Source organism: Danio rerio, chromosome 5 (assembly GCF_049306965.1).
Source record: "Danio rerio strain Tuebingen ecotype United States chromosome 5, GRCz12tu, whole genome shotgun sequence".
Lineage (NCBI taxonomy): Eukaryota > Metazoa > Chordata > Actinopteri > Cypriniformes > Danionidae > Danio > Danio rerio.
Genome location: NC_133180.1, coordinates 41889677 through 41914644, shown reverse-complemented (window position 1 = coordinate 41914644; position 24968 = coordinate 41889677). Strand labels below are relative to the sequence as shown.

Below are 24968 nucleotides of genomic sequence, written 5' to 3'. Positions count from 1 at the left end.
TTTTTTTAAATAATTAATTTGTAGGGGTTTTTCACCTTTGTTAGAATAGGATAATTGAGATCACAGACAGGAAAGCATAGGAAGCAGAGAATGGAAGGATTGCTATGTGTCGACACACTTAACCACTAGGCTATTGGTGCTCTATTTTAAATATAACATACTTTTGCACCCATTGGCATATAATGCAGACAGCAGATATATAATTACCATATAATTACCATTATAATTACCAAACTCTTCATAAAAAGTACACAATTCTGAATTGAAAATTGAAAAATGAACTGAATTGAAAATTCAGGTGAAAATTGTGATTTTGCTCTTATTTTCTCTTTTTTTACTTTTGAGAAAAAAAAGAAATGACAACCAAAGCTATAACTAATTACAAAACTAAACAAATTGCTTTACTTAGTTACTTTTTATGGAAAGTAATGTGTTAAATAACTTTTGATTTTGATTTTCATTTTCCTTTAAAAAAATGTAATTATATTTTGCAAGCTTTCTGAGCCTATAGCTATACATGCTGAATATACAGTTTAATGAAAGCATTTAAAGTAATGTGATTGCTACTTTAGAATTTTTTGTGTTATTAGTTGAGTAAAGTCATTGTCCATTGAGGTAAAGATTACTATAAAGCCTAAGAGCACTAACATGAAATAATTTATATTAAGGCAAAAACAGATTTTAAACCTTTAAAATGTTCAACAGCAAAATGAACAGATAATAAAGAGCATCCCCAAATCAAAAGAAATATTTGAGCTTTATACATCGAATAAATTTCTTCACCTGGCCTTAACAAATGTTTAAACCCTTTTCCAAAAGAGGAAAAATCTTACTATATTACAAAACTTCTCTTACAGTAATGTTAGACAGTGGCTGCATCTCCTCAACAATAACCATTTTTTTTGTTTAGTTGAATTAATAATAACGTGAACTGTTGTCAATCATTTGTTGTTTAGCTGTAAGTGGGGTGCTGGTGTAGTGCTTCGCATCCAATTTTGTTTGTTTGTTTGTTTAAAAAGTTAAAAAGTAAAACTTGTTACATTTTTTTTTGGAAAGATCTTATTTTTAAAAGAAACGTGTTGCTTCACTCATTACTTTGGAAAAGTATTATTATGTAATTGCCCCCAACGCTGTTAGCTAATATCAAGTATGCCACACGCCTGCTTTTGAGTGAAGGTCCCGGCCGTTAGATCGCCCCCTGGGGGCTGGCTGCAGTACCAAGCCTTACTCATAAAAGTCATAAAGCCCGCCTCCTCCGTGTTAATCGATGAGACTTGAGCCCAAATAAAAAAAACTAATTACACTTGCAATTAAATGTCCCGAAAGATGGTTTTTGGTCAAGTAAGTCACTGGTTATCAAACGGATAGAGGTTCAGATGATCATTTTTGTACACAGTATGTTTTTAGCCAGTAATTTAATTCTATAAAAACAGGGTGTGTCTGCCAGTTGTGATTGACAGTTTCTCAAAGCAGATCATAGGAGCTTCAGGAGGAGATTAAAGTGTTATTATTCCATTTCTGTGTTATTGTACCATGATAAAATTTCGGCATGTTATCAAGTTAATACTGAATTTGCTGTTATAAAATATTAATTTTCTAGAAACCGAATCTTATATAACAAATAGAGCTATAAATATTATAATATTTATATACATCATTTACTTTTGGCTTTTTATTTGAAACTCCTAATACACATTAAAATGAATGTAAATTCCTCTTTGCCAGATATAATGAAGGCATCGAACAAACCAAATGAAAATGGAGGCAAATGATAAACAATAAACAAGCAATGTTGCCGCAGCTGATAGACTTCAGTTGATGTATTAATACTGCTAAGTTTATTGTACAAATTGACAAAGATTATTTTTTATAGTGCAGGGATTGGATGTGTAAATATCCTGTTGATATTTAGAAATCTTGCTGTTTTAATCTATTAAACGCACAACTTTTCCTGCATAGTAAATCGTTATATATGGTGTGTATATTTTGGGTCCTGTTGATTGCTAAGTAAAAATAAAAACCTTTCTAAAAATGTATGTGTTGTTCATTTGTTATTGTTTATATTTTACAAGTGATATTTCTACCCCTGTGAAGATAATGATGAAGATTGTTTATTTCTGCAGTCTAACATGTATTGCTTTTTTAAATTATGACAGTTTACATCACATCGGTTTTTAAAATAAATAGTGTTTAATTACTTGTTAAATGTAAGTGCTTATATTTATATTAGCGAGCCTTTGCTATAGTGCAGATACAGGTGGTCAAATGAAGGGGGCGTGGTTGATTTGACGTACAAACGTTTTGTTGGAAGCTTAATTCCGTGGCTCTATTTCTGGCTCCATCTGGTAGTTCCTTCTGCGCATGCTCAGGCTCCAATTTCAGCAGTCTTTTGCGACAGTTTGTACCCGTCACGAGGCATTTTGCCTTCAAATCGTTCAGTCGGAAAAGTCACTGCGACGTTGTCCGTATTTTATCCAGTCATTGGCTAATATCTACTTGTTTAGCTTATTCATAATCAAGTTCTTCACCTGTGATGAATCTCAATGCTTCTCTTTGAATTTTGTCAACATCTTGCTGGTTTTAATATGGGTTTCACAATGTTATCTTTCTCTCCCTGTTAGCTTCTGATGTTGACCATTGTTTCCTGTGATTGGATAAATATTTTAATATTTCTCTATAGTTCAAAAACCGGTTTCAGTTTCAAAACCCTTAACAACAGAATATAAAAGAAAGGTTATGTAAGATCATATTCATATATTAAGGGATTATTTTCAGAATACTTTTAAAATGTATTTTTAGGCTAATTTCATGACACTCTTTTGAAAGGATGTTTGAAAATTCATGGGCTCCTGTGTCAGTGTATACTGTTATAAAAGCTTTGATGTCAGGCACAATAGCTATAAATGGCTCAGTGGCTAAAATGAATTAATGCGTTTGAACACTGCCTTTCGAGGAAGATGGACAGTAGAGTCTTGCAATACTAGCAAAATCAGTTTACAATATACAGATTATGAGAACACAATCTGCATAGATTCATTATATTTACATAACAAATAAGGATTTGGTTTTGTTAAATCTTGTTGTATGAAAAAAAAAATCAGTTGCTTTTACTTTGCCTAAGCCTAAAAAATGGTGACTGGGTTTTATGAAACTATTAGATGTAACTCCATTTTTACCTCATTATAAGGTACTAGTACTTCTGGTGAGATGCTGTAGATATAGAACATACTGTTCTAACAGCCATGTTGTACATTCAAATTCAAACGTTGTAACTATATGAGTAGTTGACGATTTCCAACACGGCCATAGTCTTAAGTTATGGATTCTCTGATTCAAATGATCTGATCAGAGCGAGTATCCTGTTAACAACTCACTGATTTTAGTCAGAGTGAATCTTCAGGTAAAGATTCACTGGTTTTTGTCTCAATTGTTATGAACAAAATTTGCTATATGGATGTTAGTGGGTTAACCACACCCTATAAAATGCTTGAACATGGACATGTATTGTATGTATTTGTATATAACCTCCTCATCACCATGGTTGCATGATGTCAGTAGATGTGTGCGTGCGTGTGTGTGTGTGTGCGTACTGCAAATAGCATTTGTGTGAGACTCATCGTTTCAGAATGGCTTGAATCGACTCCATCACAAATACATTTAATAAACTTCTTGGTATTTTTGACTCGTGACCTTTTTTTCAGCTTTGTCTGTGTCTGTCTCTATCACTGACTGCTGTTTATCTGATCTAACGCATTATGAGAAGCAGACATGCGGGGGGCGGGATGAAGCAGCTCATTTAGATTTAAAGCCACAAGCTACAAATACAGCTACACTGTACCCAGGCCCCATTTACACTAATACGTTTTTGTTTTAAAACGGCATTTTAGAATGAAAACAATCCACGTCCTAACTGGCGTTTCACCTAATGTTACTAAACAACTCTATGTCTACATTACACCACCGAAAATGCACATCACGTGACCACATCTTGTAAAAGAGGTAAAATAGGTGCCCTTTAACACAAGATAATGGCCTTGCATCTTCCTTGTTTTGTAGCAAATAATCTATACAAAGTTATCCCGTTTTCATAACGTTCTTCTTCAGATGTTGACACATTGTAAAATCTATTTTTTTTAAGTTGTCTGTAATTTAATTTTCTTTTAATTTTTTTTTTTTTGACCCAAGATCACAAAACCAGTGTTATGTTGCATGGATATATTTTAGCAATAGGCAAAAATACATTGTATAAGTCAAAATTATAGATTTATTTAAGTATTGTTAATTATAATTAACGTTTATCAGTGTATTAAAGTTTTGGTAAATAGAAATAATGAGTAAATGAATGTTTTCTTGCACAAATATTTTCATTTGCTTTTAAAGGACACCTATAGTGAAAATCTGTTTGGACAGAACTATGTCTAGATATAGTGTGTCCACTGTCATATTGCCGTGATATAAACACAATAAGTCTCTTTTTTTATTTATTTTTTATTATTATTATTATTTTTTTTACATTTTCTGATGTTAAAATAGGATCCAAATCCCTCCTATTTTGAGGCCGACTGCAACTTGACGTAAGAGTGCTATTTCCCCGCCCACCAAATTCACTGACAGCTGTGTATTAACATGTCTCCGTAGTAATGCGTATAATTATTTCAGGACATGCGCAAAGCAACCGTGAATAAAAGACCTGTTCAGTTTGCTAGGATCATCAATCATCATCAGATGTAATAAAAAATGAGTTTTACAAGTTTAAAATGTTTTAAAACGGTGCATGTTTGTAATCAATCACAGCGATTTACTTCAGCTTTATTTCATCACCACAGCCGCATGTCAGAACAATTATAAAAGAAGACGCTTCAATCACGGTTTGTGGACATTGAATCCGGTTTATTTTGTACATTAACATAACAGATATCCATACAGCAGTGGATATTAATGTGTATCCTGTCACATTTGCCGTGCTAAAAGAGTGCAAAGCTAAACACGCGCTGTCTGTGTGTGTGTCCGCGGTGTATGTGTGTGTCTGACAGGCACGTGGGAACAGTGGGCGTGGAGGAGCATTATAGGCACAGTTCACAAAAAACACTACCTGCTGCTCAGAGCTATAAAATAGGAACTTCAGAAAGGTATAATAAACAATCTGATGGGTGTTTTGAGCTGAAACTTTACAGACACATTTTTGTAAAAGACTTGTCTGGAAAAATCTGGAAAAAGGGGTAACCAAGGTGTGCTTTAATGTCCATGCATATAAAAACTGAGGTACATGATTAAAAAATGCTTTGTTTTAATACTTTTCTGTCTGCTTTGTCATTTCATGAAGCTTTATTGATTTTTGAGCCTAAATGTTATTTTAGTCTGTTAGAGCAAATGCATTAATGAAGAATAATGTCAGTGGACCGTTAAGCTCAGACAATGAGAAAAGTAGCTCTTGAAGCTGTCAGAAACAGGTTCTCTTAAATCTCCCTTCTCCTTATGTATGTCCTTTCCAAAAGTGGATGTAAGCCTGAATAAAAAAAACCCCCACACATTTCAGTTCTTACAAGTTTTTTACAAAACATTTTACAAAACCCATTTCCCCACAATGTGATGATAATTAGATACAAATTACCAGAAATTTAAATAAACGTTTTCTTAATAATTTGCTGAAATGTCTTTCCTGAGATTACCAGTAATTATTTTTACATGATACACAGCATAAAATGGGAAGCAGCTTGAGAACTGCAGTGTAAGTTAAAACCACAAAACAGCTGCAGCAGTTTGTTTAGTGTTATATAATAAAGCACATTCCTGATTGTTCCACCATACGTTATAAATATCCCCCCTCTGTTTTTATCCTCAGCCCCGCGAGGGTGGCCGGATCTGGAAGATGCACATGGTGAAGGGTCAGGATGGCCTGGGCATCCAGATCACAGGAGGCCGAGGGTCCAAACGCTCGCCTCACGGCATCATCGTGGCCCATGTGGAGGAGGGAGGAGCCACACAGAGGTAAACAGAGGAATGGCTTTCATTTGCATAGGTTTTGATTTGCTGCTGTGGCAACAGGAGGTGCAGTGATGACCCTGATCACAGAGCGTCTCATGCATATGCGAGTGCCAGAGGTCTCAAGTGCCCTCCATCATAATCATTTATCTTCAAAGCCACTGTGTCATTCTCATATGGACGGACACTGAGCATACAGTTACGCTGCCATGTACTGTCTATGGTAATGACCGGTTTGTGAAGTATTAGAAGCTTCGAGTTACAGTCATGTTTGCGCTGTATGTTAAGTTTACTGTGCTGTTGTCTTTAATGACACTCTCTTATTTAGCAGAGATTAACTAAAATTCAGAGTATTGGAACATTTCACCAACCAAAGTTAAAAGTTACGTTATTTATTTTACATTATTGTTTATAGGAACAAAAACAAACAATTGTTAATTAATTGCGAATAAATCCTGAATATTTATTAAAATTGAGGCAGTCAGACTTGTGCCACGAAGGTTGTGGGTTCGAGTTTCAGGTTCAACAGTGATTGTAGGTGGAAGGAGTGCACAAACAGCTCTTTCTTCCACCCTCAATACCAAAACTATAATCTTACGTCAAAAGAAAAGAACAAGATTAATTTGCTTACCCCATTGGCAGATTATTTTGCTTGTTTTAAGGAAAAATTGGCATATTATTTCTCAAAACAAGACAATATGTTGTGCTTGTCTAGAAAATTATTCTTGATAAATTTTAGATATTTAGACTAGAAACAAGACAAACAATCTAAGCAAGAAAAGCATTTTTGCAGTGTTGCTCTGTAAAACATAATTTGGGAAATATAAAAAAAAATTCAAAGGGAGCTAATAATTCTGACTTTAACTGTATATATCTAAAATATGTTGGCATTTAAGTTTGCTTATGACTTGAAAGAGACAGAGAAGCAGCTTTTACCTGTCAGTGTGTGCACATGGCTCTTAAAAAGGCATAAAAGTAAGAGAAATAGTGCATTTCTTTTTTTTATGAACAGTCTTTTTTTACTTTAAACCATTGAAAAGAAACAGTGCATAACATGTTATAAAAATGAAGTGTAGTAAAATATGTAAAATATTGTCATAATTAATGCAATTATTGTTAAAAATTAAATTATGTTTTGTTTGTCGCATAAAGATAACTATTTATTTCATGTGGGTAATTGGAGTGTTTCAATCTGGCTACCACAACAAGTATATTTCAAACCTGTGGTAAGCACTGTACTCTATTATGGTTAGGTTATCCAAGTTGTTCCTGCAGATTTCCACCTCTAGGGATTTGTAGTACCGTGATATAAAAGCAAATACTTCGCAAAACAAGACAAGATCCAGCATATAATCCTAGCATGTAATATCTCTTCACTTCACACAGGCAGTATGGAATTTATTACTTCAGAAAACGTTTTCTCTCCATCCACATTGTTACCTCTTAAACTGCTTTTAAGCTGTAACACATTGGAGACCTTGCTGATGTGCTTCCCTTTTTAATTCATTAATGCACACTTTGGCTAGGTTTGGAGGAAGCACAACAGCCTGATGGAAATGAGCCATAGGCTGAATTTAGAAATCAGTTCAGAATTGTGAAAATTAGAAAACGAATTTAAATTACTCCCACTAGGTGATGATAAATAGACGTGTTCAGGAAATTTGAGCTCTTGTGGTTTTGCTCTGCAATCCTCTATCCCCATTCCCCAACCCCAAAAATAATAAATTTCAGGAAATACAGATTCACTTAGCAGTGTATATGCAGCTCCCCCACAGCGGACTATTTTTGGTATGACCAGTGCTCGGTTTTATTGTTATAATTTAACAGCACAACATTTCCTCCCACATAGTTTTAATGGGAGGCCATTTCTGAGAAACCTATAGACATCAATCATGCATACTGGTCAAATTGGCCGGTTTCCAGTGCGAGCTTTCTAGTGTTGTCAGATCAGGGCCAAAAGTCCAGCATGATTTGGGTAGTTATGGAGTTCCTTGCTCTTACATAACAGCTAACACCGTGATAACCTCAGATTGCTACGTCTATGACTGAAGCCCTGAGGATTCTGACCAGGGAGAGGTTTTAAAATGTAGACTCTTTCTCTCTTCACTGCACACTGTTCATCGTAATGAAGCCTCAGTTGAGCAGTCAGGCTGAAACTGTCTGAGGATATTCAGAAATGAAAGAATGTAGCAGACACAGAGATGTCTTTGTGGGATATCATTGCTGTAGCTTAAAATTTGCATGAAGAAGTCCATATTATTTCATCGTTTGGATATTTGCACCTTAGATTTAGATTTTTAAACCTTACTTTTAAGATTAGATTAGACCTTACTTTTAGATTTTTGGTTCTAAACAAACTTTTCTTATAAAGTCATCATTTTAAAGGTCCTCTATGGTTCATTTTCTGAGATAGAGATTTAAAGGGATAGTTCACATAAATGTAAAAAAATAAATAAATTACTTTCCCCACACGTGGTTTCAAACCTGTATGGGTTTTTTAGGGCTGCACGATATTGGAAAAATCAAACATTGTTCGGAAAAAAATTGTTCGGAAAAAAGATAGTTGAAAAAAAAATCATTTTTAGAATGACTGTGATCATTTTAAATAGAATTGCATCTCCATATAATTTCATAAACAATCTACAAACATAGATAAATACAGTAAAAAAAACACACAATTGAAATCAGTGTGGTTTATTTATGAACTAATTTTGAGAGGATCACGTGCCTATGATTGACCACAGCTGGTTTCGCATTAAGCAATACGTGATTCACCAATTGGATGATTCCTAACTCACTATTAAAAAACAGAGTTTCTTACCTCAGTTACCTTCGTTTTGAAGAATCCCCCTTCCGCACCCCTACTCCTCCCTTTTCCTTGATAGGGCGGCACAGCAACCTAATGGTTAGCACTGTTGCCTCACAGCAAGAATGTCACTGGTCCAAGTCTTTAACAGGCCAATTGACGTTTCTCTGTGGAGTTTACATGTTCTCCCTGTGCTCGCGTGGGTTTCCCCCGGCTTCTCTGGTTTCCTTCCACAGTCCAAAAACTTGCGACATAGGTGAATTGACCAAACCAAATTAGCACCATACTGTAGATGAGCTCTTAATCAGCTGCATATTTCTCTGTAGTAATCCCTAATTCATCATTAGCCATAAATAAGAAGAGGAGTTCTCGAGACCTAACTGAGCTCAAACTCTCCTCTCGCCCTGCAAGCACCCCGGGCTCGAGGATGTTATGGGCTCAGAGCTCTCTTCCGGGACAACATGCCAAACATGTTTTATAAATAATCATCAACTAAGTGTGAAGTCTTGAAGCAGTGATTTATTATCATTTTTTAAGTCTTTCCGTATTTAAGAACAGTAATTGACTAATAAAAATAAAACTAATTAAACAAATGATTCATTTTTAAAGTTACAAACTGTACAATTTCTCATGCCAGAATTCTATTAAAAAATCATATTATGATATATTGTGCAGCCCTATTTCTTTTGCTCTGTTTTACACAAAAAAAATATATTTTGAAGAATGCTGAAAACCATTGACTTTCATGGTATTTTTTTTACTACTATGGAAGTCAATGGTTACAGGTTTCCAGATTACTTCAAAATATCTTCTTTTGTGCTCAACAGCAGAAAAAGAAACCTATAACGCAAACAGATTTGAGGGTGAGTAAATAAACTTTCAGTTTTAGGTGAACTATTCCTTTAAATCTACTTTTATGAGTACATTTATTTTAAGAAACAGTTTTACACAATTTAAAAAAAAATGTAAATAAATTTCCTAAGAACAAATCATTTTGAAATTAGAAATGAATCTCGTCTCCCTTTATCAAAGCGATTGAGCAGAACAGTTGAAGTTTTTTTTCCAGAAAGTTCTAGAAATATTAAAGAAATGTAAATCTCTTTTAGATTCTCAGTCATAATTAATCTTTCTTTTGTAAATTTTATTCCTAAATCCCATATGGTGCCATTTCACAATGTGTCACAACATTGCTTAGTGAGCAAATGGCTGAATTTTGTATATTTTTAGTGGTGGTATATTTTCAAATCTAATGTGGGCCACTATACTGTACATAAAGGTGATCATTTGATTGTATTTAAAGAGAAATATCTGAAGAACAATTAATATTTAACATGAAATGTAGCTTGTTTCCTTCATGATCCGACACATATTGTCATTGTCTCTTGTTGACATTATTTACATTGATATTCCCATCACATAGAAGCAACTTGTCGTGATCTTATAATTTTTTGACCAACATTCATTAGCATCCAATTAACATTTCACTTTAATAGCTGAGACGTGATATAAGGAGTTTCTTCTGTCTTTTTTCAAGTAAAAGCACGACCTAATTTTGCTTTCTGACAACTTTTTTGATTTCAGAGATGGCCGTCTGAAGGCAGGCGATGAGTTACTGATGATAAACGGTCACTCTCTGGTTGGCCTTTCACACCAGGAGGCTGTGGCCATACTGCGCTCCACTGCTGGACTGGTGCAGCTGGTGGTGGCCAGCAGGGTGAGTTTGAGAGCAAATGAGCCTCATATTGCGCAGGAAAGTGTCTTCATGAGCTGTTCTCCTTATAAAGTGTGTCAGCCGTTCAAGCACATAGAAATGTCACACACAGATGCTTGTAGCAGCTAAAAAATTGAAGAGTGAAGCGCTGATGGGCTCGCCGCACGGCTTTCTGAGATAAAGTTAAAAATACTCGCAGGCTGCTCAACGGCACACAACATGCTCTCTCCAGCTGCTCTTCCTTCCTTTCCCAGGATGAGTCCGAAGTTGACTTCCACAAGTACCCGTCCACCAGCTTGCCCGACCTAGTGAGCACGTGCTCGGGTCCGGACGCCTCTCCGTCCCCCGGGGAGGAGAAGGAGAACATGGAGCCGGACATGGAGGACGTGAGGGCCAGCAGTCTTTCACTGCCCACTCAGGACTTGGTACGTACGTTTGCCGGCTATCTGTCTGATTATCTGCAGCTTTCATCTGGCACTGCCTCAGCTGTCCACAAAGCGAGCTAGGACAGAATGTTTTCTGTTTATAAAGAGCCTGTTTATGATTAAAAGTTTGCTTTGGGAATACACGTTTAATGTCTTTTTAAAATCATAATTTGTTTGTTAGTGTGCATAGATGTCTTCCTTTAAACTTTCTCTGGCGCTCTTTTGAGGTGTTTGATGAAGAGCAAACACACTTCCACGGTTTGTCTGATAAGAACAGACTCTCCTCACATTTTATCTGCAAAATCTAAATATCCGCAGCATGTTGTGATTAAAATGTAGCTTTTCCAGTTGCATTATCTGTGTAGCTCTTTTGATCTTTGTGCCAGGGTCTCATTTGTGTTCTTGAGCTTTTTATCTGTTGTCTTGCCAGAAAAATATTAGTGCAACTGTTTACCAAGCAGCCATTGGCTCAGCGTTTGCTCGTTTCATCACAGATAACAAATTATTCATTTGCTCTGTGCAAGCAGGCGTGCATCAAATCACTAATGCCTCACAGTGTTAATGTTTAATCGTACAAAATGAGATGTGCTGGTTTGGTGATCAGTGATGTCAACACGGCTAATGTCGGCCATTAAACAATTCATTGACGCTGACAGGACCACACAACGCAACATATTAGGGTTAAACTCTTCTGGAGTGCTGCACCCATGATGCTTTGCTTGAGATGTTCTGCAGTGCCGAGTAAAGTGGGTCATTCCCCACCACCCCCCACCACATCTATACTGCACACACGTTCTTGCTTTCGGGACCAGAAAATGAAAAAGAGCAACCGTCCTGCCTGCTGTCTAATTACATTAGCATTCCTCTGCTCCTGCTGATCGTAGCTGTGAATTTGGGGCAGTAAAACTTAGTTTGTTTCGCTGTAAAACGGCAAACTTTTGACAGATGTTGTTTCGTGATCTTTTAGAGCATATCAATAATTTATTCATGGTGACACTGGTTATGGCTTAAAATGTCAAACGAGACTGTAAAAACTGTTTAGGTGCTGTACATAAATCTGATTATGGCACCAAATGTACATGACTATGGATAGATGGATCGATGTATGGGCAAAAAGATGTGTTGAGTTGAGGCATGGAAGGATAGCCGGACAGATGGATGGACGAACATACAGATAGATGGATGGACAGATACAGTAGAAAGATGGGTTGATGCATGGTAGAGTGACATACAGATGGATATTCACAACAGATGCATGGATGTACAGATGTACAGATGGATGGATAGATGTATACTTAATTTGACATATGGATGGATGGATGGATGGATGGATGGATGGGTGGATGGGTGGATGGATGGGTGGTCAGATAGGTATATGCATTGATTGATAGATGGATGTATGGATGGACATGCAGATGGATGAATAGATAGATGTACAACTGGGTAGATTGATGAATGGGAAAAGTTTGTAGTTTTAGTCTAGATTAATTTTAGTTTAAAACTTTATATATTATATATATATATATATATATATATATATATATATATATATATATATATATATATAAATAAATAAATAATTTTTTATTATATATATATTCATTCATTCATTCATTTTCTTGTCGGCTTAGTCCCTTTATCAATCCGGGGCACAGCGGAATGAACCCCCAACTTATCCAGCAAGTTTTTACGCAGCTGATGCCCTTCCAGCCGCAACCCATCTCTGAGAAACATCCACACACACATTCACACACACACTCATACACTACGGACAGTTTAGCCTACTCAATTCACTTGTACCACATGTCTTTGGACTGTGGAGGAAACCGGAGCACCCGGAGGAAACCCACGCGAAGGCAGGGAGAACATGCAAACTCCACAGAGAAACGCCAACTGAGCCGAGGTTCGAACCAGCGACCTGCTTGCTGTGAGGCGACAGCACTACCTACTGCGCCACTGCCTCACCATATATTGATATAAACATATCTGCACGTTTCACGCAGTGAACGGCCTTCCAGCCGCAACCCAACACTGGGAAACCCCCACGCATACTCTTGCACACTTTCACATATGCTATGGCTGATTTAGCTTATTCAATTCACCTGTACCGCATGTCTTTGGACTCAGAGGGAAACAGTAATACAGGGTAATTCAAAAAGAATACCACAACTTTAAAAATCGAGAACTATGCAAAGAAGAAATGGAGAGCTAAGCTCTGGCTGTCGTTGATTTAACGAAGCTCTGAAGTTTAAAAAAATAATGTACTCTTTACATTGATTAATTAATTACCCAATGTTGCATCATGTTTCTTTGATCAAATAAATATTTTCAAAGTTGTGATATTCTTTTTGAATCACCCTATAATATAATATAAGTAGGGATAATGGGAAATATTCAAACAAGTAAACAGGATAATACAGTCAGGCTAGGAGCTAATTATGCACCATAGAATAGAAAATCAGGAGAAATTATTAATGTAATGCCAAAAAGGTGTCCATAGCTGCCAAAAATCATTTTTGATGTATGTCATTGGTAGGCCCACACGAAATCTGCACGCACAGATATCTGCAGATTTCTAGCCCATCATTGAGTCTATTTATTTACTTGTATAAATGTGTGTACATTTATATTTATTCAGCTTTTTTAATTAGTTACAGTAATATTATTGACTAATATGAAAGTATTAATATGATCTTTTAGTAGATCTATTATATGATAGACTTGCTTTGTTTACCAAATAAGTTGATCTAATTAGATTTGCATTGTAAACATTACATAAAAGTTGAAAAGGTGATACTTTTTATTTCATATATTAAGGTTTTGATACTCCCAAAATAATTCTGCATAAATCCGCAGATCTTTAACACAATTCTCCGCAGAAATAACAAAACATGTCCGCAGATTCTGTCTGGCCCTAGTCATAGGTGAGTTTCTAGAGTGGAAATAACGTACATACTTAAGACAACCACATTTTAAAGAAGGGTACCTGAGGAGATTACCACAATAAAAGTATACATTTGTTTGTTTAAAGCTTTATTAATCGCCTTTTGTGGTGCTTCTTAAACATTTACCTAACACTTAACATAATAATACCAAAACATTAATTATTTTAAAAGGAAAAAAATATGTATTATATGAATCAGTCAACTACATTTATTACATAACAATATTGCTTCGAGCACAAAAAGTATATTTGTATATGATTTTTAGAATATCTAATTGACCTTAAACGCAACCCAAGGATCATTCACTCGAGAAAAAAAAAACGGGTTGTGTAATGTCCACCATTGTTTTATGTTCCATGCTCAACACCTGCTGTTCATAATAAGTCATAATAAGACCTGCAGGGAAATGCCTCACAATTTTGAATAATTATTAACAATGCTTTGTTGATGATTTCTGTTCTGTGTGGATGATGTATGCATGGATGGATGGACAAATGTATGGGTAAATGCACACATAGACAGACCGATAAACGTAGATGAAGACAAATGAAAATGTTAACATTTTTTATCATCAAGGGCCTGCTGTACTTTTCAGCAACGAACGAAAAGCCTAAAGCTCAGCAACATTCACACCTGTATGGCTTTCATAGTTCTTGGATGCAGAATGCAAGAACCACAAGCATCAGCAAATCATATTTTTCCCTTCAGTATAAATCACTTTTCAAATATTTTCCTGGCTAGGAATGGCTTTTTGTGAGTGTAATATCTGTAAATGGATTTTTAACAATCCTTATCCAGTAATCATAAATGCCTGGAAAAGGCAAAGTTGTGCGAATTCATAGATGAGAAGTCTATCATTAAGTTATTAAGCAAAAAATGAAATGGAGAGTGTAACTGGGCCAATTAATTTTTCAGTTCTTCACCATATGTTTGCTTCTCCATTCACTCTTCCATTCCAAATCCAAACACCTGTCCAAACTGTTCTTACCCTGCCTTTCAACGCTCTGCCACAGCAGAAGAGGGTGATGAGCGGTTGCTATTATGTAGGCGTCCCATGCTGACAGGGCTGGGTGTGCCTCCAGATCTGTTCTGAAGCATCAGGCTCAGTGATTTTGACGAAACAAAGGGAGGGAGGTAAAAGCATGGGAGCAGATTTTCAAATAAAAAATAAGGAAGGAAAGAGGAGCGCAGCTGTGACTGTCACGTTGAATCCTGTGAGGCCTGGAGGTGTGGGGTTTTGAGGAAACCCACGGGCTCACCTGAAACAGCGTAGCCTAGCTTGTTCATGCAGGAGACAGATCTCATGTCTGACAACTCAGGGAAGGGCTTCCTGTCTTCACGCCTGAAAAAAGAGCAGTGTATCTTTCTTCACATGCTGCTGTTTAAACTTGTTTCAGGACGCCAGAGCTGTACGATAAACCGAAGCTCATTTTTAAAACGAAGACGGTTGGAAATGGAACACTCTTTCTTTCTTTTCTTCTTCTTCTTTTTAAAACAGCCACCGATCAGTGGTGCAGAACTCAAGAGGTTTTCTGACTTCAAAGTGCCATTGACAACTATTACATAAATAATCTCGCTGCTATCATAGCCACACAGCACAAATATTTAAACAACCCCCAAATACACTTTTTATTGGAGTTTTCCATGGGTAAAAAATGTTTAAAGGCTTCCAAACATGTAAAATTGACTATGTAATTACAGTTAATTAAAGGGATAGTTCAACCAAAACTGAAAATTCTGTCATCATTTACTCATCCTTCACTTGTTCCAAACATGTTTGAGTTTCTTTTTTCTGATTAAGATGAAAGAAGATATTTAAAAAAAAAAATGTTTTAAACCAGGGTTCATTGATTTTTATTGTATTTATGTTTCCTTATGTTGATGTTAATGACCACGTTTTTTTGAGCATTCTTCAAAAGGTATTGTTTTGTATTTAACAGAAAAATTAAACACATAAAGGTTTGGAACAAGCCAAGGATGAGTAAATCATGCCAGGATTTCATTTTTGGGTGAACTACCCCTTGAACATAATGACTTAGTTGCATGTTATGTTTCTAGTTATAAGTGATAATTAAAGCATTTGGAATCTTTTGAATTAGACACAAATATTCTATTTCAAAGTGCTGTCGACTTATAATTAATATTAATAAAAATGTTAATAATACAGTGCTAAAAAACTTACAGTTAAAAAGAAATGCATATAGTTCATAGAAATCCAATTGTAAAAGTTAAATAATTGCTATATAAATATATACACTTTCTTTTAAGACGATATAAATTTCATTATTTAATTTAATTAGACAAGCATTGCCCATACTAAAATGAAATTTAACCATCAAAACAATTAAAAAGCCCCTATTATGCATTAAAAAAGGTCATATTTTGGTTTTGTGGGTCTCCAACAACAGGCTGATATGCATCAAGGTTATTATAGTTAACGAAAACAAACGAGTAAACTAAAATTGAAAAATCAGTACTGAAATAAAAATAAAACGAGTTAAAAAAAAACTAGAACTAACTGAAACTAACTAAAATTATAGCAAAATTGTCCTTTGTTTTCATCTTTGCAAATGTATTTATTACATAAGCCTACTGTAAGCTTTTTAGAATTAAATCTATTTACTTCGCGCTGCCCGGTGTTTGACCTGTACGGCACCTCAGAGTCTGTAATCCTGCTGCCACTGGCCAGATCAAGCTGGTCCTCCTCCAGTCAGTCCTCGCTGGTGCTTCCGTGACAAAATCAACGAGTAGACATGACAGCAGCACAGTGACAGCATTAAATACGACTCAAGCCGACACCTGAAAATATTAATAGCACATTAGTGTCCAATAATGGGTTTTATTTCCATATTAGTGATCCTGATCGTGAGTGAATCATTCTTTTTAACCGGATCTTCTAAGTAAACCGGTTGAATTAATTCACCAAATCGAACTGAATCATTTGAAACGATTTGCGACTCCAGTAAGCACTTGTCCACAAAGACTTACTTTTTAACATGCCTGATATGCCCTCTGACAAACAGTACATTTTGTATCTTGCACCTAACAAATATTCTAACCTATATTAAAAAAAACTAAAACTAATACTCAAACTAATAAAAAGTAAAATAAGACTAAGCAATTTCGAAATATAGAAACTAATAAAAACTAGTAAATCTGCCTCTAAAACTAATTAAAACTAACTGAATTTGAAAACAAAATGTCAAAATGAAATAATAACTAAAACTAATGAATATCTAAAACTGTTATAACCTTGATATACATAAATGGTCAAAACACTTTCGTTGTCTTATAATATGCATTTTTTTCCCCTAATTTTCCCAACGCACCCATATGATTTGCTCGGCAATTCAATTGATCTCACACCTCTCCTTAGCATGATGCTAATCTGCGCTGAATGTCTCAATAGCCTAGTCTGTTGCGATTGGCCAACTGCATTTAGCGCGAGACAGAGAGAAATGCCCACCATGGCTTATCAACATTGTTGAAGTAGGCAGATTGCAGAGTGTAATCAGTATTAATTCACACAAAAAAAAGCTGAACTATTTTAAAACTTAACTACTGCACTTGTGTAGGAACAGCTGATGGTAATTATAGCAACAACAAATGGCAGAAAATCGCAAGCTCACAACCGCATTTAAATCTTTAACGAAAGTAGCAAGCGTCATGTTTTCAGCGTGGCTTTAGACGTTTAATTTTTACACATCATTGGTCATGATCAGTCCCACACACATCCACACTGTTCTAGCATTTAAACGGGAAAGCCATGTTCACGTTTTAACCGATGCAGCAGTTCATATTTGGTATTGTTTTGTTTCAACGTCAGTGCAAACAGGCAAAAGATCCAGATCACGACAACAAATCATTTAAAAGACTCTGAGTCGAATCTTTTAATTTTAAAAATCTATATTTTTAAACAAGGTGCACTTACTGATTTAAACCTAAGTTGGATGTTTTCATGCCCTTAGAGCTGTGTTATACACACTGCATGGAAGGTCATTTTCAAATACCCGCAATAGAGGCTCTTTAAAGCTAAGTTAAAAAAAAAGTAAACTGATAATTTGTGGGAAATTATTTTGCAGTTTAAAAGCGTTTTCTAATTTATACGCAATAAAAAAGGAAACTTGAGCATAATTATTTGTTGTGCTGTTTAATATTTTTGTGGACAAATGTTTTATCAGTTTTTTTCAGAAATAGGGCCTAAATCAAAAATGAAAAATGAAAACAATTTAATGTATATTAAAAATGAGATGAGCAAAGTTGTATTATTTAGCGTGGACACCTTCATTGCCTCAATATTGCTAGTACAGTCTATACTGGATTACTTAAGCAAAGGTATTTCCATTTCACAACATCAAGTAAAGTCTCTATGAATACCTTAGCTTAGAAGTACATATGAGATTTGACATCCCTCTGTGAAAAAAAAAGAAAGTGTTCACCCTCACGAGTGTGCAACATTCCTGTGCAGTGAAGGGCAAGCTAGCAATTCTGTATAGTGTTTCTCTCTTTTCAGGGTATGTTTTCTAATTATTTCTGCCTCCTGTATTTCAGTTTACAGATCATGACAGACTGGACGAACGTGGCCGGATTGAGGGTCCCAAAGGATGTTGCCGAAGCCCCACACCAATGAAGTTCCGCAGCAGATCCCAAGGTCAGACGTGTCCAGCTGTATCACATCACAACACTGCTGACCATTAAAACTGTGTAATGAGATTAAACTGTACTGGATTATGGCCAAGGGTGGATCCACCAATTCTAACGTCCTTATGATAGATTTTTCTACCAGATCAGGAAATACTGAAATGATTCTGATGGATGGGTATCTGGCATTTTATTTTAAAACTATGCTTAATAATTAGTGGAGGCATTCAGACATGTGTACTTTATTCCACTGAGAAAATAAATATATGTTTTCATTTAAAGCTAATGTCTTGATATCATTCTGACTAGGTGGAGGAAGCCGTCTGGAGTCAGTTGGTGAAGACGATGAGCTCATAGTGGAAAACGGTGATACAGGAAGTGATGTAGCTGAAAAGCCGACGCGAGGAGGACGCAAACATTCCCTCCCACAGCAGCTGGATACAGTTGGAATCCGACAGGTCACTACAGTATTCAGTTTATTCATTTATCATTTGTCATTTAAGACAGTATTCTTATACTCACAGTCTATAATACCTGATTTCAGTTCAGTGTGTTTTGTTGGCTGAAATGAAAATTATTATGTGGCATGACCACTTTAAAGACGATTTGTCCTGTCATTCTTATGCTAGTTAGGTATACTAATTACGGCACTGGTCAAAGGTAAATTAACAGATGTGTGAATGGTTTAAACCTTAATTTAAACTAGGGATGCAACGATTATTGATTTTGTTTGTACAATCATTGTCTGAGGAATAAACACAAATAGTACAGCACAAAATAATCTTTAAAAAAACAAGTCAATTTCTCTTTGAGCTTTAAAACAAGTAAAAAAATGTTTTTGTCATATAAGTGAACTTTCACGAACTAATTTCGAGAGGAGCAAATTATATGATTGACTACAGCTGATCCCTATTACTAATCACCAACTAGCCAATCTGATCATTCCAAATTTGATTTAAATATCCAGCCTAAACTTAAATCCTCATCTTTGTTTTGGAAACCCCCGTAATCTATCCCTTCTCCCTCCTCCTCAATGCTAAGTTCGGGCGACACAGTGGCTAGGTGGCTAGCACCGTAGCCCAACAGCAAGGGGGTGTTGATTCAAATGCTAGCTGAGCCAGTCGACACTCTCTGTGCTGAGTTTGCATGTTCTCCCCGTGTTCGCGTGGGTTTTCCCCGGATGCTCCAGTTTCCTCCCACAGTCTCAAAAACATGCAACAAAAGTTAAAGTCACAAGCACCTACTACGTACAAACTGGCGCAGTTGGCGGTCTTTTCTTGGGAAGTTATCGAGAACTACCTGATCTTGTATCCCGTATCCTAATGCTTATTGACCAGGTGGGAGCCTTGGGCTCATCTATCTCTGAGCTCAGGGTTCTCTCCTGGGACAGCATGCCAAACCTGCTAAAATAGTCAAGCATTATCTAAGTGTGAACTCTTGAATCATAAGTAATAATTTTACACTAAAAATAAATGACACAACAATGAATAAATAAATAAGAATAAATACAAAATAGTATTTGTCTACTGTAAATCTTAGCGTCATATTGGCGAAGTATTATACTTTTAAGGAGAAAAATGTAATCAATGGCTGCTGAACCTCTGTATGAAAGGCATTTTTGATCAACTATATTACAAAAGGGTTTGGTATTTTCCTTTTGTATAATATTTTTATCTTTTGGAGTAGAAATGTGTAAATTCCATACAAAGCATGAAGCTAAGCGGTCAGTTCTTGTCACGTGACTCACTGTGCGCTCGCGCCATTCTTTTAACTAGGTGCACCTGGAAAGCATGTGTGCGTTGTGAAAGACGCGACATGTGAACGACCCTTAGTTAATAGCCTTAGCCAGCCATAGTTAATCCAGTCTCAGTGTACAAGCTTGGAACTTTAAACTAGCGCACAGTTAGCATGACTTTTAGTTGTCGCAGATTTGTTCCATACAGAATTGCGGTGTTGAAGTCTTTACATTTATAAACCGTGATGAAAAAAAGCACAGTTAATAGTGAAATCAGTTATTCGTTGCATCCCTAGTTGCATCCCTTTATGTTTTGTTAAATTGTTAGTCTCTGTTAGTTTGGCATAATGTACAGTTACAGTTTTGTACGGTATTGACTAATTTCTTACTCATCTCTTTCAATTCAATTCATCCTTATTTCTATAGGGCTTTTACAATGTAGATTGTTCAAAGCAGCTTAACATAGATGAAGTTCTACAAGTTGATTAAAATCCCTTCAGTTCGGTTGTCACAGTTGAATATTAATTTAGTTGAGTCCAGTGTAATGCAAATGTCGCTGCTAAAAGCCAAAGCTACTGAAAATCCTGGATATAACATTAAACATGTTTGATATTGATAGGATGAATCTAATAATGCCAAATGTCTGACTTTACCAGTGCAAAAGGCTCATTTATATGTAGGTAATCATAATGAGGCCAAACATGTACTGTATATCTAAGATAGTTCATTATTAAGCCTCACAATCTATATCATTTGTGTTCTGATGTGATCTTTAGCTATTTTTTCATCCAAAGATGCAAATTAAATTTATGCGCAAAGCTGGAATATCGCATATAAGACATGCGAATAAAGCAGCAATTCCCTCCAGTTAGTCAAAGAGAACAAAATTGTCACCTCCTGATTAACTGGCACCAAATATCAACAGGAAAAGTGTAATTTGGTGAGAGAAACTGCAAAAATTGAATTTGGTAGAAGAAGCTGCATAAATCTATTTCTTATTTAATAAATGACTTGCACCTCAGAAGACAAATGCTAACATGCAATGAATGCGTGGTTTGGTGTTTAAATGCGTGAGACACAGATGCTCTTGACAATTCTGAAGGTAATTAATAAAATAACAACACTAATGCTGAATTGGTCCATTCACATACATTTGTATCATCACATGATCTCTTATAAAAAATCATATGACTTTTTTAATGTGCATGCTGGAATTTTTTTCTGTTAAAAGTAATTTGTTACATCGCAGTTTATGCACATCTTTTTTTATAGAGTAAAAAGTTTATCCTACTCAGTTATGCACATTTTCAAAATTGATATGCGTATTGGCATTTCCATTAACTAGTTTTTATGCGCATATCCAAAATGTGCAAACAATGGGTGGATGGAAACATAGCTATTGCCCCAGAAAACAGAAGTTCAAGTCTATTTAAGTCCCCTGTCACAAGTCTAGACAAAATTTAACATTTTAATCAAGATAAAACACAAATTTTATTTAACAGTTTTAAGTTATAATTATTAAAACACCATTTATTATATAAAAACACCATTATACGTTTTTTTCTTTATTTTTTCTTATTGTATGACCACATGTCAAATTGTGACTTGGATGTATCTCTACACCCATCCAAAGCAAAATCCTCAATTTGTTATTTCTCTTCAAAGTAATGGTAGTGCTGTATCGTTTATTGTCATTTAGCTGTTGCTTTCATCCAATGTGATGCAGTACAAAGGTACGAGTTACTAAGACAGCTGCTCATTTACTCACAGTTGTACACATTAAAAAACAATGCTGATTTTATCATCTCATTGTTTATTCATAGCCTCTCTTGTAATCCTCTTCAGGAATATCAAATCGTGAAGAAATCGGCTCGTTCCCTGAGCACTGTTCAAGTGGAGTCTCCATGGCGACTGGCCCAGCCATCCATAATCTCCAACATTGTACTGATGAAAGGACAAGGAAAGGTGAGGAGGCCATGTGCACAGGACAATACACACTGTCACCATGAGAGCTCACATACTGTACAGAGCATTTTAAATGCAAACTGCTTTAATCATGTTGATGTTTTTTATTCATTGGAGATTTAATCTCTTTTTTCTTTATTTTCAAGTTTATTTAAGCTTGTATTACACAAACTGTGTATGTGGGACTGTTATTTTAAGAAGCAGGGAGGATAAAAAGGAGTATAAGTCGTCACCCTAGAATTAAAAGGTTTATTATAAGGTAATTTTTGTCAAAATTGAGCTATTCACATATTCTTATTTAACGACAATTTATTTACATTATGTGATATTTTTTTTTGCAAGTTGCTTACATTTTAAGACTTTTTATTTTAAAAACGAAAAAAGGTTTTATCTACAAAGTTGAACACTAGCTTGGCTCAATAAGGTTCTTTCTGTGAGCCAATCAGCATTTCGAATGCACGCTTGATGGCCAATCAGGATCAGCTTTCTTTGTCATTTTGCCGGATTGCTCCATTGACAGCGGGAAAGACCAGAAAGAACCACAAAATCAAAGTCAACTAAATAATGCAGAACCACATAAAATTAGGAAGAAGCCTGAAACTGAAAAAGTGTGCGTGAATGTGATGATTTAGAAGCAGATTTTTGTCATTGGGATGAAATGTTACATTTTACATTGATAATAAAGAAACAATATTTCTTTTAAAGTCTTTAAATTTAAAGACTTAAAGGGCAAATACTTAATTTAATTTATGGGGCATATTATATATAATATGCCCCATATTATATTATAATTCAATAAATATTTTTTAATTATTCATATAAAGTTTATAATTTATATTAATTACATAAAATTAACATCTGCGCTGGACAAAATATTTAGTACATCCTTGTGAGCTTAATTTGAACAAGAAAAAATAATCATCTTAAAACAATAAATAAATGTTATAGAAAGCAAAAATGCAACTTTCTCAAATATCAACATATTGTTGCAGCACCATTTTTTAAATATTAATTAGAGACTGATTGTATTTCTTGAAAAGTAATGCTTTAATTAATGATCTACCAAATAAAACCTTATGATTCCAAGTGGAAGAGGACTTTTTAGAGTTAGAAGTTTCTACCTGTTTTTGCCCTGTTTTTTACCCCAGTTTGCAAATGTAAGAGAATTTTGATAATTTACATTTAGAGTAGATTTAGGGTCTCTGTCATGTTAATGTATGAAAGAACTGTTACACATTGTTTGCTGTATGGAATGCAAAAACTTTGAAGCTCAATATCTCAAAATCATTTAGCAGATAGAATCATAAAATTCCAAGGCTACAATATGTAATTACAAACTTTTTATAATATTATTTTTATAATATAATATATAATATTTATAAATGTTTATTTGTATATTTCAAGTACAGTATTTGTGTATTATACAAAAATATACACTGTTTATATGTAATTAAAAACTTTTATTTTGGATGTAATGACATTGTAATTACATTGTATTAACATCTGAGTTGCAATATGTAATTACATACTTTATTTTGGCTGTAATTACTATGTGATTATTATTATTATTATTATTATTACTTTGTAAAAACATTGTAATTACAATGCTGTTACAATGTATATAAAATGTTTTTACATGGTCTTATAATGAATTGACATGAAGGCTGTTATTACATAGTAGTTATAATGTTATAACAATGTAATTACAACGGTAATGCATTATAATTACTGTCATTACAATATAGTTACCATGTACTAACATTGTAATTGTATTTTATAACATTGCAATTTTAATATAAATTACTATATACATAACATATTACAATGTTGCTTTTTTGCTGTAATTACTGTCATTACATTATAATAACTATGAAAAGGCATTGCAATTACATTGTTGTAACATTGTAATTACAATGTTGTTACAGTTTAAAGACAGTGTAATTACAATGTTGTTACATAGTAATACTCTCTAATATCATTTTTAGTTATATTGTTATAACATTGTAATTACATCTATGATGTACTGTGTTGTTACATTGTAATTACATTGGTAATATATTGTAGTTACATCTGAGATATTTATCAACGTAAATGTTTCTTAGTATATTTTGTGTACTGCATTTGTGTATTTAGTTATTTGCGTAAATATACATAATACACATGTAATGTAATGACAAATTATAATCTTGAATGTAAGTACATTGCTATTAAATTGTTATTACGTCCCAGATAATAATTATTAGTGTTTTTGTTTATTTCATGTAGTGTATTTATATTTTATGTTTAAATGTACACAGCACAGATGTATGTAATAATTACAACCTTTAATCTGTATGTAGTTACTGTGTCATTACATTGTATTTACTCTGTAGTTACATTGTAAATGTAAGAATATATATAGATGTAAATGTTTATTTATAGTTGTACACATAAATATACACAGAACACATGTACATTACAAACTTTTATCTTGGATGTAATTACTCTGTTAAAATATTGTAATTATAATAATGTAATTATACCTCTCAGATATAATTTATAAACTTGCGTGCTTTTTAATGTGTCCAGGGTCTCGGCTTCAGTATTGTCGGTGGACAGGATTCAGCCAGGGGAAGAATGGGTATATTTGTCAAAACCATTTTCCCCAATGGAGCAGCTGCAGCAGACGGGAGACTGAAAGAAGGTAGATGGACAATCCTGATCATAAAAAAGTCACTCTAATGCACTTGGAACAATAGACTTCAAAGCAGTTGAAACC

At 34.8% G+C, this 24968-nt stretch overlaps 1 protein-coding gene across 12 annotated transcripts in view; it reads left to right on the top strand.

The window, feature by feature from the left end:
• Window positions 1–24968, top strand: part of pdzd2 (PDZ domain containing 2) — a 131887-nt gene that overhangs the window by 78636 nt on the left and 28283 nt on the right. For all 12 annotated transcript variants that reach the window (XR_012406201.1, XR_012406204.1, XR_012406203.1 and 9 more), the window contains 7 exons: window positions 5843–5988; window positions 10370–10502; window positions 10754–10924; window positions 18421–18520; window positions 18820–18968; window positions 22091–22210; window positions 24779–24893. Coding sequence is in view for 5 of the 12 variants with exons in the window: in XM_009301708.5 (XP_009299983.2) it covers window positions 5843–5988; window positions 10370–10502; window positions 10754–10924; window positions 18421–18520; window positions 18820–18968; window positions 22091–22210; window positions 24779–24893 (934 nt within the window). In the remaining 7 variants the exon portion in view is untranslated. The remainder of the gene's footprint in view (window positions 1–5842; window positions 5989–10369; window positions 10503–10753; window positions 10925–18420; window positions 18521–18819; window positions 18969–22090; window positions 22211–24778; window positions 24894–24968) is intronic.